This window comes from Eptesicus fuscus, chromosome 22, assembly GCF_027574615.1.
Source record: "Eptesicus fuscus isolate TK198812 chromosome 22, DD_ASM_mEF_20220401, whole genome shotgun sequence".
In the NCBI taxonomy this organism is placed as follows: domain Eukaryota; kingdom Metazoa; phylum Chordata; class Mammalia; order Chiroptera; family Vespertilionidae; genus Eptesicus; species Eptesicus fuscus.
The window spans coordinates 11,409,769-11,423,100 of record NC_072494.1 but is presented as its reverse complement, the minus strand read 5'-3'; the positions used below and the strand labels follow the sequence as shown (position 1 = coordinate 11,423,100).

At 52.2% G+C, this 13,332-nt stretch overlaps 1 protein-coding gene across 1 annotated transcript; it reads left to right on the top strand.

Moving 5' to 3' along the window:
* Positions 1 to 1,504: 1,504 nt before the first annotated feature.
* HSD3B2 (hydroxy-delta-5-steroid dehydrogenase, 3 beta- and steroid delta-isomerase 2) lies at positions 1,505 to 7,684 on the top strand. Its single transcript, XM_008147369.3, has 4 exons — positions 1,505 to 1,566; positions 1,745 to 1,896; positions 3,638 to 3,802; positions 6,536 to 7,684. The coding sequence occupies exons 2-4, from the start codon at positions 1,752 to 1,754 to the stop codon at positions 7,345 to 7,347; spliced, it is 1,122 nt and encodes a 373-aa protein (XP_008145591.2). The 5' UTR covers positions 1,505 to 1,566; positions 1,745 to 1,751; the 3' UTR covers positions 7,348 to 7,684.
* The last annotated feature ends 5,648 nt before the right edge of the window (positions 7,685 to 13,332 follow it).

Genomic DNA, 13,332 nt, shown 5'->3' with positions numbered 1-13,332 from the left:
GAGATTCCCGCGTCACTGTCCTCGAGATGTTTGGCAAGACTACAAACATCGCTATCTTCTTCTGTTAAACAATAATACCAACCCTTTCGGACTGACATTGTGAAAATTAAATGGCAGGAGGGACTTCTGTTTCCTAACCCAGGATGTGAGGAGCTTAGAGGTCTCCACTCGTAACAAGAAGTCAAAAGCTGAACAAACTGAAAATTAACAACTCTGCTCAGTCCCTCCGAAAAGTGAGGTCACAGGGCACACCACTGCCCCCCATTGGAGAGACGGGCAGACTCAGGGAATCACAACTTACCTGAGCAGGAATCTGTGAACAAGCCTCCGTGAAAGTCACACAGTAGGAAACCTGAGCTGTAATTGTCGAGTTGACCAGTCTGAAAGTTAAAAACTCCGGGGGGGGGCCAATCACAGGAGGCCCCCGACTTCTGTTTTACCTCAGGGAACTCTACCTGGTTTACCTCCTGGTTCTCTCAGTGAGGATCAGAGAAACCTCCCCTAGAGCTTCCAGCAGGAGGAGGGGAAAGGAACCATTCTGAAATGAGCCCGCCAGAGCTCCCTGCTCTTAGCAAGGCCCGCCCTCAAGAGAGACTATTTCAGCAGACCCTAACCTACCTGGGAGGTGGAAAATACCCAATCCAGCCCCCCTGTGGCCACCCTGTCCCACCTAAGGGGGGGACGGTGGGGGACCAGGAACCACTGGTCAGGTTCACAGGCCAGCAGCACAGGTTCACCAAAAGACTGAGACCTAACCAAAGGACTAAAAACACTAAGACGATCTGGACTGTTTGTGTATCCTTCCATCCATCCATTCATTCATTCATTCACTTCCTATTATGTGTCAGATACCGTGCTAATCCTTATGGGGATATAAAGATGTATAAAATATAAACACTAGTCAAACATGCAACAGTTTTTTAACACAACTAGACCCCTAATCTCATGACACCAGGCCATAGAAGTGGGCGGTTATCACTGGATAGCTTCCCCCAGACCTCTCCGGGGGGGGGGGAGGCAAAATTGACATCTGGATATATTGGATGGGAAAGAAAGTCACCTCCCGCACAACATAGTGATTGGAGCTTCTGCCACCTTTGCAAATGTCTCAACGTGGCAAAATGGCAACGTTTCCAGCCACACCCTGAGAGAGGAGACGGGGACTACAGTGGCCCCTCCCCGGGTGTATCTACTTCACAGGCAAAAACCCCCACTGTGCTGGGAGACATCTCCTCGTCTCCCTGGAATTCACAGATTGTGGTCCCCCACAGCCAGAGCCACCTGCGGGTGTCCTGCTGTGGGTGGCACCGAGCATCTTTATCGCTGTGGCCTTGAAGCTGGCCTTCTCTTCCTCTGCCTCGGAGCGAGAGAAGATAGACGCTCGAGCTGAAGTCCCGCACTTGGTGGTAGGAGGGGTCCTGGGACGGGAGTGAGCAATGAATATGTAGTAGATAGAGTCCAAGATAAAAAGGCCGAGCCAGAGGGGACGGCGCAAAACTCCAGTCTTCCTTCCAGGGACAGGCTCACAACTCAGGCTCTTCCATCTGACTTTTAGCAATCCAACAGGTTAGAGCTTTTTAAATCTTTCTCCCAAGTAGTCGTGGGTGCGGAGGGGTCGGGGGAAGAGAACGGATGGGTGCACCTGTAACCACCTGGCCTCTGTTGGGGGCCTTCTTCAGGGTGGGCCTCCATCCCACCTGCTCCCCAGCTTCCCGGTTTCTGGAGAGTACCTCTCGGTTCCCAGGTGTGCCATGGCTGGGTGGAACTGCCTCGTGACGGGCGCAGGAGGCTTCCTGGGGCAGAGGATCGTCCGCTTGTTGGTGGAGGAGGGAGAGCTGCAGGAGATCCGGGCGCTGGACAAAGTCTTCAGACCGGAATTGCGGGAGGAATTTTCTAGTAAGTGAACTTGGGTCATGGGAAAACGGCAAAGCTAAACTGGAACCTAGGCAGTCTAGCCTCAGAGTCTGTGCTCTTAACCACTAGTTTGCCTGAAAGGTTTCCTCTGGGCCTCCCTCCCACCCAACTCACACCACACAAGCAACCGCATATTCAGCCTCGGATATGCGGCTGGTATAGTCCTCGGAGCCATGGCTCCACCACCGGGGTTTCCACAGCGCCCTCTCCTGGCGTCTCTGCATCCCTGCAGGCTAGTGGGGTAGGTAGGAGTTCTTCCCTCTCTTGGCTTGGGATTTCTCCCCTCTTCTGCTGCCTCCCCCGACCCCCCCATATATTGAGTCCATTGACCCAGTCTATTGAAGTCAGCAGCAAACAACAGGCAGAGGAAGGGAGGGGAGAAAGCAGAGGTGGAGCCCTCATCAGAGAAAATTTAACTCTCAGGCTGACTTCTAGCAGCTTCTCTCCTGCCTTTCCCCTACTCTGGGGTCTTCTTGGGGGCAGAGCCAACTTGGCAGACACTTCAGGAGAGCAGATGGGTGTTCCCAGTGGTGACCTAGGAAGGAGATTCTCCGGCCCTGAATTTCCCCCTCTGAACTCTCTCACTGTTCTCTGGCCCCCACTGCCAATTTCAATTCAAGAGACTTCTCACTCTGCCCCAGAAATGGGCCAGTCCTGCACGTGAGTGGCCAGGAAGGTGAGCAAGGCTGAAGGCAGCGGGGAAGGCTGAGTCACTCTAAGTGTGACTTAGACCTGCCCCTTCCCCTCTGAGCCGCAGTTCCCTCGGCACCAGAATGCCAATCTCATGAGACAGCTGTGAAAGGAAGTCAGGAAACTATGGGGGTCGAGTGCAGAGTGGGAAGCACAGGATAAAGGCGGGTGTTTATCCAAACGGCAGGTAGCGCAGCGCTGGGTCACTCCCGTGGGCGTCAGAGGAGCCGAAGACCCTGCCGTGGTCGCTGCTGCCCTCGGCTCTGGGGCTGGAAGCTCTCATTCGGCAGGCATCTGCTTTTGATGGCCCCTAATGAGAGCTTGGGCTCATCCTAAATTCCCCGCCATTGGTTCCCCAGCCTCCTGGTACCCGAGACTTTGACTCTTCCTCTCAGCCCATCTCCAGTGAGAACCAGAACCCGCCACGGTGGGTCTGCACGTCCAACCTGTGCCTCCCGCCCCGTCTCTGCCCAGTGCAGCTGCTGGGACCCTGGCTCCCATGCCCCCATCTGAACTTGGGTGCAGACATTCAGATTGCTCGCTCCACCGCTCTGCTTTCTCTCACGCCCTCCCCACAAGCCACTGCGGCCCGGGTGAGCTTCCTACACAACTCTGTGCACGTTTCTCCACTTATTCCAAATCCATGCGGGATCCTCATTCCCTACAGAATGAAATCTGAATTCTGTCCTCTTTATGTCCACTCTCCACAGTCACCCCACTCTCCTCAGTGAATGGGTGACTTCCCACGAGTCCTTTGGACAGTTTAGTGTTCCGGGCACGCTTGACTCCTCACTGCTCAAGTTCTTTTTTGGAATGAGATGCGTGGAAACAGATGCCTGCTATTTCCAATAAACGCTACACATTCTGATCTCAGTGCTTCGGATGACTTGTCCCCCTGTGGAATGTGCCTCCCTCCCTCTCCGTGCCCTTCCCCCCGCCCCCCTTGTCCTTGGAGACCTGGGTGAAATGCCACCTTTATCGGGAAACTCCCAGATCCAAGATGCCTCCCAGTGACCTGACGGTGTTCACACAGAGCTCCAGAGCCAGAGCAAGCTGACCTTGCTGGAAGGAGACATTCTGGATGAACAGTTCATGAAGAGAGCCTGCCAGGGCACCTCGGCTGTCATTCACGCCGCCTGTGTCATTGACGTCTTCAATGTCATCCCGAGAGAGACCATCATGAACGTCAACCTGAAAGGTACTGTATCCTCGGGAGGAGGTGGAGTGGGGTGGGCAGGCGAGGCTGGGAGACCAGGACAAGGTCGGGAGGAGCCGCCCAGTCGCTGATCACCTGAGATCTGTGCTTTTGCTTAGCTCTACCAACCGAGAGTGTGCTGGCTGTTGTCCTCAAGGGTTTTTGTTGTTGTGTTTTTTTTAAAAATATATTTTATTGATTTTTTACAGAGAGGAAGAGAGAGGGATAGAGAGTTAGAAACATCGATGAGAGAGAAACATCCATCAGCTGCCTCTTGCACACCCCCTACTGAGGATGTGCCTGCAACCAAGGTACATGCCCTTGACCGGAATCGAACCTGGGACCCTTGAGTCCGCAGGCCGACGCTCTATCCACTGAGCCAAACCGGTTTCGGCTGTTGTTGTTGTTTTAATGTTTTAGTGATTTCAGAGAGAGGAACGGAGAGGGAGAGATAGAAACATCAATGAACAGAGAAACATTGATTGGCTGCCTCCTGCACGCCCCCTAGTGGAGAATTCAGCACACCACCTGGGCATGTGCCATGTCCAGGAATCAAACCAGGACTTCTCAGTTCATGGGTCAATGCTCAACCACTGAGCCACACCAGCCAGGTGTCCTCAGGTGTTTAGATGAGAAAACTAGGGCTGAGAAAGGCTAAGTAACTTCCAAGGCCCCATGAGCCAGAGAGGGAGAGCTAGAATTTAAACCCACAGCGGTGTGACTGCAAAGGCCGCAGAAGCTCTTTCTAGTGCTGCTCCCATGAGAGGGAACTAAACTGCAACCTCCAACACTTGACACCCAACCACCTCCCCTGGGCTGGAACCGGGCCTCCCAGCTGCTTCCTTAGTCACCATTTTAGCCCTCCCATGTGGCTCTAAGGCGGTGGTCACACGGGGGGGGGGGGGGGGGGGGGGGCCAAGAACTAAGGGCTCTGGGTTGAGGTGGCCCCACGTCAGTCAGAAGCGATGGGCCTCAGCTCTGGGCCGGATTCCCTGGGCGGGACTTCCTGTGCAGGATGAAGCTGGCGCAGTGGTCTGGAACTACAGAATCGTGGGGCACTTGACGTCCTGTAACATCTTCTCAACAATAACGGTATCCCATTATCCATAACACCACTTCTTCATCCCACTACCAGGTCTCCTCTTAAAGACTAGTTCTAACCGGATGTCAAAATACACCTTAGATCCTCGAACCTTAAAGGCCTGGTGGCTCTTTCAGAAGTGTGGCTTTCCAATCTACTTTAAATATAGATGCATTTACTCGAGGGTTTGGCTTAAACCCCTCGTTAGCTTGCCGTTATATCGTCCATCTGATCCCTGGCGGCCAGCCTCTCCAGGACGACAGCACCCCATCTCCCCAGCCTCTCCAGGATGACAGCACCCCATCTCCCCAGCCTCTCCAGGACGACAGCACCCCATCTCCCTAGCCCATCGGTCCTCTGTGCCCGGCACTCAGACTCCTTTTCTGAAGCAGTGTGTGGCTTTGGGTTTCTAACCAGAAACAGCACACTAACAAAAAAGACCCCTTTAGTTTCCACGAGGCCACACCCCTAGTCACCCCCACACTGCAAGGAGGGGGTGAGAGTAACCAGTTTCTCGCCGTCAGCCCTCTCTCACAATTCCCACCCTTCACAGCTCCCAACAACAGGAGATTTGAAGTGATAAGTTGACTAAAAGCAAGGTCACTCCCAGGCTTAGGAAATACTTTGTGATGATTGTCATTTCCCCCTCTGCAGGTAAATTAGCTCCAAATATTCTCTGCCTCTAGATTTAAATTATTTTTCATTGAAGCTGTCTCTCCCCAAAATCAAACTCCACGATGTCCTTAAAAGGGATTTTTAAATGCAAAACAGTAAAATGATGCTTTGGCCCAGAGATTCCTTGTAGGGAGGGCGCTCTGGATTACTTCCGTGAGCGAAGATTCTACCCAACTAAAGGGATTCTGCCAGATCCTCCAGTTATTGATATTACCACCAGAGGGCGCCCCCTTCTGACTCTCTCACAGGCTCAACGTGCAAGGCCAGTGCAGAATTACGCAATGCTTAGGAGGAGGAGGGTTATCACCGCCACTTTTCATACCTGGGAAGGCACAGACAGAACTAGGGTTGGCCTTGTAGGGGACACAACAATCTGGAGCAGAACCTGGATCTCCAGCTTCTCCCCAGAACCCACTAATTTGCTCAGTGGCTCTCAAAGAAAGGTCCTTGTGACTACGTTTTTATTGGTCCTTAAAAAGAGAATACAAACAATTCCATATATATTTAAGAGTGTTTATTACCTATAGACCTGTGTGTGTGTGTGTGTGTGTGTGTGTGTGTGTGTGTTTGAGATGAGAGTCCTTTAACTGTTCTCTTTTGCCTAGGGACTAGGGCTGTCCATATTCTGAGAATATAGCCTCCTAATTTATTTTAAAATAGCCTGCCCCTAATGGTAGGGATGAAAAATGATCATTTGCTAATGTCCAGGAAAATGCGAAGTGGCAGCCCTATGTCCTTTTCCAGAATCAGAAGTACACGCACAGGCCCATGAAACCCAAAAGCCTAGCCATTTTTGCCTCTATTTCTAGTTGCACTTTTCTGGGCGTTGGCATATCAGCTCGCAGCCAGAGACAGGGGAGCCTTCCCTCCTGGTCTGCAATGACCCCTCCCCCCTGGGGGGGGGGGCGGGGAGAGACATGGCCGGTGGGCGTGGTCCTTTGGGTTATTGCCTGACACTGACAGCGTGATCCTGTGGGCAGGTACCCAGATGCTGCTGGAGGCCTGCGCCCAGGCCAGCGTGCCCATCTTCATTTACACCAGCTCCATAGAGGTGGCGGGGCCCAACTCCTACAGGGAGGTCATCCAGAACGCCTGTGAGGACGAGCCCCTGGAAACCACGTGGTCGGCCGCGTACCCGCACAGCAAAAAGCTGGCCGAGAAGGCGGTGCTGGCCGCCAATGGCTGGGCCCTGAAAAACGGTGGCACCTTGTACACTTGTGCCTTAAGGCCCATGTACATCTATGGGGAGGGGAGCCCGTTCCTTTACGGCTTCATCGACCACGCCCTGAAGAACAATGGTGTCCTGCCACACAACAGCAGGTTCTCCGTGGTCAACCCCGTGTACGTGGGCAACGTGGCCTGGGCCCACATTCTGGCCCTGAGGGCCCTGCGGGACCCCGAGAAAGCCCCCCACATCCAAGGACAGTTCTACTACATCGCAGACGACACGCCGCACCAGAGCTACGACCACCTCAACTACGTGCTGAGCAAAGAGTGGGGCTTCTCTCTGGACTCCCGCAGGAGCCCGCCTGTTCTGCTGCAGTACTGGCTGGGCTTCCTGCTGGAAGTGGTGAGCTTCCTGCTCAGGCCCATCTGCAGGTATCAGCCCCCCTTCAGCCGCCACACAGTGACCTTGTTAAACAGCGTCTTCACCTTCTCCTATAAGAAAGCGCAGCGAGATCTGGGGTACAAGCCGCTCTTCAGCTGGGAGAAGGCCAAGCAGAAAACCACGGAGTGGGTTGGCTCCCTGGTGGAGCGGCACCAGGAAGCCGCGAGAACCAAGGCTCGCTGAGGCGGATGGCGAGGGGGTGCACGTGGGTACTGTTAGCGGGTGGCTGTCAGTCTCCCCTTCTGGTTTCATACAGAAAGCGACATGGACCCAGGTCCTACTGCACCCCTGTTACAAGATGCCATGTCCTTGTCTTCTTCCTGCCACCAGTCACCGGCCCAGCCTCTTCGTTTCATTTCCTCTGCCAATTACAAAATCCTTTTTAAATTCCTATTCCTTTACACAACTTGGTGAAAAGAATAATAAATCTTTTCATGCCTAACCTGAAGGAGGCTGTGGTTTATGTGAACACATACCTTCCTCCTTTTGCCTCTATTTCCGGATGTCACCATCTCCTGTAAGAAAAACTGCATGGAACTGGGTATGTGCCCCGCCTGGGACACTCCAACCAGCTGAGCCACCCGGCCAGGGCAAAGCAGTTAAATTTTTTAATTCGTCATGGCCTTACCTCCCTCAGGGGTCTTTTAGTAAATGAGCCACTTACAGTCTACTGGCAAGATCCGACCACAGAAACACTGACCGCTTTTCCATCAGTCCAGGCCCACTCCCCACCATTCAATCAATTAGCTATCAAGTGTTTAGCCTGGATATATTGATTGCTAGCAGGTCACTTTTCCCTTATCTTGCTGGAAAATTTAAGACCATGGTCCTTTCTAATTAAAGTCTTACTATTGCTGGCTTACAACCTCAATAAATGACACTGACAAGTGTAAAGCTATCACATGCAAATACCAAAAAAAAAAAAAAGAAAGAAAAAAAAAGAAACAGACACAACATGACTATTCAGTGTTCACAGGTATTACTTGAGTCGGTCACTGGGACAGGGACAAAGAGGCAAGCTTTCACTTGATGCCTTCGGCACTAACGACAGAGTAGATGGACTTTTACAATGTTTACGAGAAGGGAAGGGGATACCTCACAGACTTAAGGTTCAGGGGCAAAGATGAGAAAAGTAATCGAAGAAAACAGGTCAAATAATCGAAGCCTAATAGATCACAGCACAAGCCTGACGCCCCAAGGCCAAGTCCCTGTGGAAATCCTGCTCACGCCCATTGCTGCCTCATCGTAACCCATGCAGAAATAATAAAGTTGAAGTTTATTTTTTTTTCTCTCTACTTTTTTACAAGACAAGCTTTGGATATTAAGAATTAATGACCTCTAATTAATTTAAAAATCTCTAACACTTTATGCATTCATGAAAATTGCTCCATCTATGTTGCACATGAATGGTACAGTATGGCAGGGTGTGTGGTTTTAAAAGAATTCTTAATCAAGGCTTTAGTAAAAAAGTGTAGTGTGCTATTATAGGTAAAATAATTATTATTAGTTGTTTTTCTTAAATAAACTCTGAACTCCCCTATCATTCCTATACCATACACTGTACTTACTATGCATTGTATTAGTCTCAGGGCCCATAGCACAAAATTTAGAGTCTAAAAATTACTACATATATACAGCCCTGGCTGGTGTTGCTGAATGGTTAGAGCGTCGGCCCCACACTGAAGGGTCTCAGGTTCAATTCCTGGTCAAGGTCATGTACCTGAGTTGCAAATTAGATCCCGCCCATGCAAGAGGCAGTCAATCAATGTGTCTCTCTCACATCAATGTTTCTCTCCCTCTCCCTTCCTGTCCAAAATCAGTAAGAACATTTTTTAAATATTTGGAGGGTATAGTATTTAAGTATGCTAGTCAAATGCACTATGCGTTTAAAGCCCAATTTGTATGAAGAAATTAAACAGCCGTTTTACCCTTAATTTTCCAAATAAAATGTTTTCTTATCAACTTCTTAAACTCTAGCACACATTTCAAGTTCAAATCTGTAAGATCATAAAAGACCTACACTCCTAAATAGGGGTATTCTCATTTAAATCCGACCCCTGGGAATATGGGCTATAATACTCCAGACTTACAGTCTTTCTCCTTTTTCCCTTCTATCTAGCACTTACTACTGCTCTCTGTCAGGCCTGACTCTCAAATATTGGCATTGACCTAAAATGCAGAACTAAATCTTTCTGGCACAGCCTTTCTGTCTGTGATCAGTAGTTCATGAACGATAAAAAAGGGTGATGTCAAAAAAGTTAAAAAAGTGAAACCGCTGAAACCGGTTTGGCTCAGTGGATAGAGCGTCGGCCTGCGGACTGAAGGGTCCTGGGTTCGATTCCGGTCAAGGGCATGTACATTGGTTTCGGGCACATCCCCGGTGGGGGGTGTGCGGGGGGGGGGGGGCAGCTGGTCAATGTTTCTCTCTCATTGATGTTTTTCTGGCTCTCTATCCCTCTCCCTTCTTCTCTGTAAAAAATCAATAAAATATATTTTAAAAAAATAAAATAAAATAAAACCAACTGAGCGTACACACTGAAAGCCGCGAGGGCCAGGCAGCAGCCACGAGAGCCCCTGGGGGCGGCACTCGCCGCCACCGCCTCGCCCAGCGCTCCTCCCGGCCACCGGGAGCCGCACACGCCCCCGCCCCCGCCACCAACACCCGCACCAGCTCATCTGGAGCACCACGCCCCGCAGACCCGACTGTCCCCAGCCCTGGCCCCTGAGCCCTGGCCCCCAGCCTGCTGACTCTTCACTGACCCGTTAGAGGGGCCCCCCTCGTCGAGGACCGCAGGATGTCCGTCATCACGTCCCCGCACCCCACGCGACGCGGACCTGCCTGAGAGCGACCTTAGCGACAGGAGCTGGCGCCCATCCCCGCGCCCCGCAGCGCCCTCTGCCGGCGCGGGCTGCGCTGCTGGACGGGGCGGGCAGGTGCGGCGGCGGCAGCAGAGCGCTGAGCGCCAGGGCGGTTCACCCGCACAGCAGCCCGCGTGCCAATCTGGGTTCAACGCCTGAGCCTCCGCCGGCTGGACCCCAAGCGCCTCGCAGACCCTCCGATTCCGCTGCCTTTTTTTTTTTTTTTCCCATTCACAGATGGAGACTTTTATTATAAGGAGTCATGGGATTGGAATACTGTCTATTTCTAAACTGGTTGGGATCCTTTCAGATTTTACTTGGCGTAGTTACTACACAGTTCTTGAGGCAGCTCCCTCTAGGTGTGGCATTGAAGATGACACCGTGAACAGAATTTAATGATTAATTTTAAAAACTGGCATTTACGCTGAAACCGGTTTGGCTCAGTGGATAGAGCATCGGCCTTCGGACTGGAAGGTCCCAGGTTCGATTCCGGTCAAGGGCATGTACCTTGGTTGCGGGCACATCTCCGGTGGGGGGTGTGCAGGAGGCAGCTGATGGATGTTTCTCTCTCATCGATGTTTCTAACTCTCTATCCTTCTCCCTTCCTCTCTCTAAAAAATCAATAAATATATTTAAATAAAAACTGGCATTTACTACCATCCGGTGCTAATTGGACATAGATATAGTAAGAAAACAATGTTTGGGTTTAAATTTCGCCAACTCAAAGTCCTTCAGCAATACAAGTAATGCGATTACGGGCATATGAGGGAAATGAGTTACTCCTGTCTGCAACACAGTCCGTCCCCTTGGCACCCCTCCCTCTCCGAGCTTGCAGGAGTCGCCAGTTTTCCAGGGAGGGGTGCAGTGTGCCCCCGCTAGGCACCTGTCACGGTCCGGGGCGGCTGCTTATTAACCTGTCTCCCGGACTTCACTGTGGACTTTGGGAGGGCACCACGGGGACCCGGTACTGACCACCTGTGCCCAGCTGTATCCCCACATCTGGCTCCAAGTCAACACTCAATCAACACAGGGAATGAAGGAAAGAAGGCAGGCAGTGTTCTTACAGAAAGGGACTGTGGCCAGGAAAACAACAACAACAGGATTTTAGGGAGCGGAGTGAAGGTCGTCCAAGTACGAGTTGTCTCCTAAGAAAGACAAGGTTGTGCTCCACAGCCCCCTGAGCTTGGCCTGAGAGCTCAGCGCTGAGAAAGGGGGAGGCGGAGGCACAGCCCCCTCGGGGCCAAGAAGGCGCGGAGCCCGGAGGCCGCCCTACCAACACATGTGTGACGTGGGGGTGGGACAGGCAGAGGCAGGCTAAACCGGCACCCCAGCCCCCTGAGCCTTCTGTGGACCCCATATAGTCCCAGCCCATCCAACCTCAGCTTGTGGAATGCGGGTCCTGCGCGAAGAGAGTGAAAATAGGTTCTCGTTCAAGTTTGCCGTCGAGGTGAGACAATTCCTTCACTTACCTGGGTCTGTTTCCGTATCTGCCGAGGGAAGGTGTGGCCCATTTCTAAGTTCTGTTCCCGGGGACACTGGGCAGCTGTAGGTCGGGTGGTTTCCTTGGGCACCTCCATACTTCTGCAGCTAGCCTTGCCGATAACAGTCCTCCCCTTGAGTCTTGGTTTGTTAGTGGGAAGCCAAAGCTGGGAATGTGGCTTCCTAACTCTTCCCAGTCTCCTGGCACCTGCACCTCACCTGTGAAGGGGCTTAATACCCCTCTAGTTGTAGAGGACCAAGGCCAGGACCAACAGGACCCCTCCCAAATATCAGTTCTCTCCTGCCTCTGAGAGCACAAACCCATCCCGTTCTCCTTCTTTCGTGAAGCTATGGATTTAAGCCATGGGTGCTTACCGAGTGGGTTCTAAGCTCTTTGACAACCGCTAGGCATCAGAGTAGGCAGAGTTCATGGAGATAGTGCCTCCTGAAGAGGAAACAGAGGCCCAGAAAAATCGGAGCCTTGCTCAGGACCACAGCCGGTGAACACCAAAGCCCTTCCCCGCACTCTCCCCAGCACAGCAGGCCCTCGGAGGGACAGGCGTGCTGGTTCCTCGTTTGTTTCCTCCTCTGTCCCCGGGAAAGTGAAGGCCATGGCCTCGCACCTCCTCCTCTCCTTCCCCAGGAGCTGGGATCCCAGAGGACACAGTCTGCATGTGAGCATCTGCCTCTCCCCTCCTAGGCTCCTGGGAGCTGCCATACAACACCTCGGCCCCGTAGGGGCATGCAGGAGGCAGCCGATCAATGATTCTCTCTCATCATTGATATTTCCATCTCTCTCTTCCTCTTCCTTCCTCTCTGAAATCAATAAATATATTTTTAAAAAAACAAACATGTTCTTTAAAAAAAAATGTCTAGCCTAGCCAGCTCTTTAGCAAGCCTTTCCAAGGTCACCCACCTTCCCCCGCCCAGCACAGCCAGGCAACATGGACACTGCCTGGATTGCAGCAGCAGTGACCCCAACCTACAGTTCACCCTGAGCCTTTGTGAAGGTACCGTCTTGCCCAGGAATAATACGTGAAGCCTTATTGAGAAATTTCTCCTCTTCTCCCCTTATCCCACCAGGGCCAGACCCCCAAACTCATTCTTACAGTTTGCAAACTAATTCACTCCAAGGAAGCTGGTTGTGATGCGAGGCAGGGAACATCAGCCTTCCCCTTCACCCCGCTGGAGTGCGAAACTTGTGAGCTTCCCCCCACCTCACACCTGTACCCCAGCATCGAGCACTAACCCAGCACATGCCCACTCCGCATGTTTATGAATGAACTTCTTGGGGTCTCTGCTCTTAAAAGCCACAGCACTTAAGCGGGTAGGCCCCCTGTACCCAGGAAACATGTACGGGGTCTTATGGGAACTTCCCTGCAGAAGAATCACTCCAGCCCTCGGGCCAGGGGAGGGATCTCGGGGGAAGATCTCCTGTGAATGAATGAACTGCTTCCACGGAATGGAATCCCTGCTCTCCAGTAACCGGTGAGGCCCAGGGCTGTCACCCCTTCGTTCAGGATGAAACCCTCTACACGTGTGGGAATGCCGGCTTGATCCGGCACATACCGGATACCTTTTGTCAAGCACAAGGCAACTTGGTACGTGGAACACCTTGCCACCCACCTATGGTTTCCAAACCTGAGCCTCCCAGCTGCTGTGATGAGGCAGGTCACCGGGTGGACGCAGAGAGGGCGGTGAACAGGGGCCGGATCTCACCGGGGCAGATGATGATTGAAAGCCATTGCAGTGTGCTTTGGGTTAGCAGAGGTGACCTTGAAAACACAGGCGGGCGGCAGGGAACTGTGGTCTGCAGACACTTGGAGCTCT

Coding starts and splice junctions, on each gene's coding strand:
- HSD3B2 (XM_008147369.3), top strand. CDS start 1,752: ATGGCTGGGTGGAACTGCCTCGTGACGGGCGCAGGAGGCTTCCTGGGG. Junction 1,897..3,637: donor ATTGCGGGAGGAATTTTCTA/GTAAGTGAACTT, acceptor GTGTTCACACAG/AGCTCCAGAGCCAGAGCAAG. Junction 3,803..6,535: donor CATGAACGTCAACCTGAAAG/GTACTGTATCCT, acceptor TCCTGTGGGCAG/GTACCCAGATGCTGCTGGAG.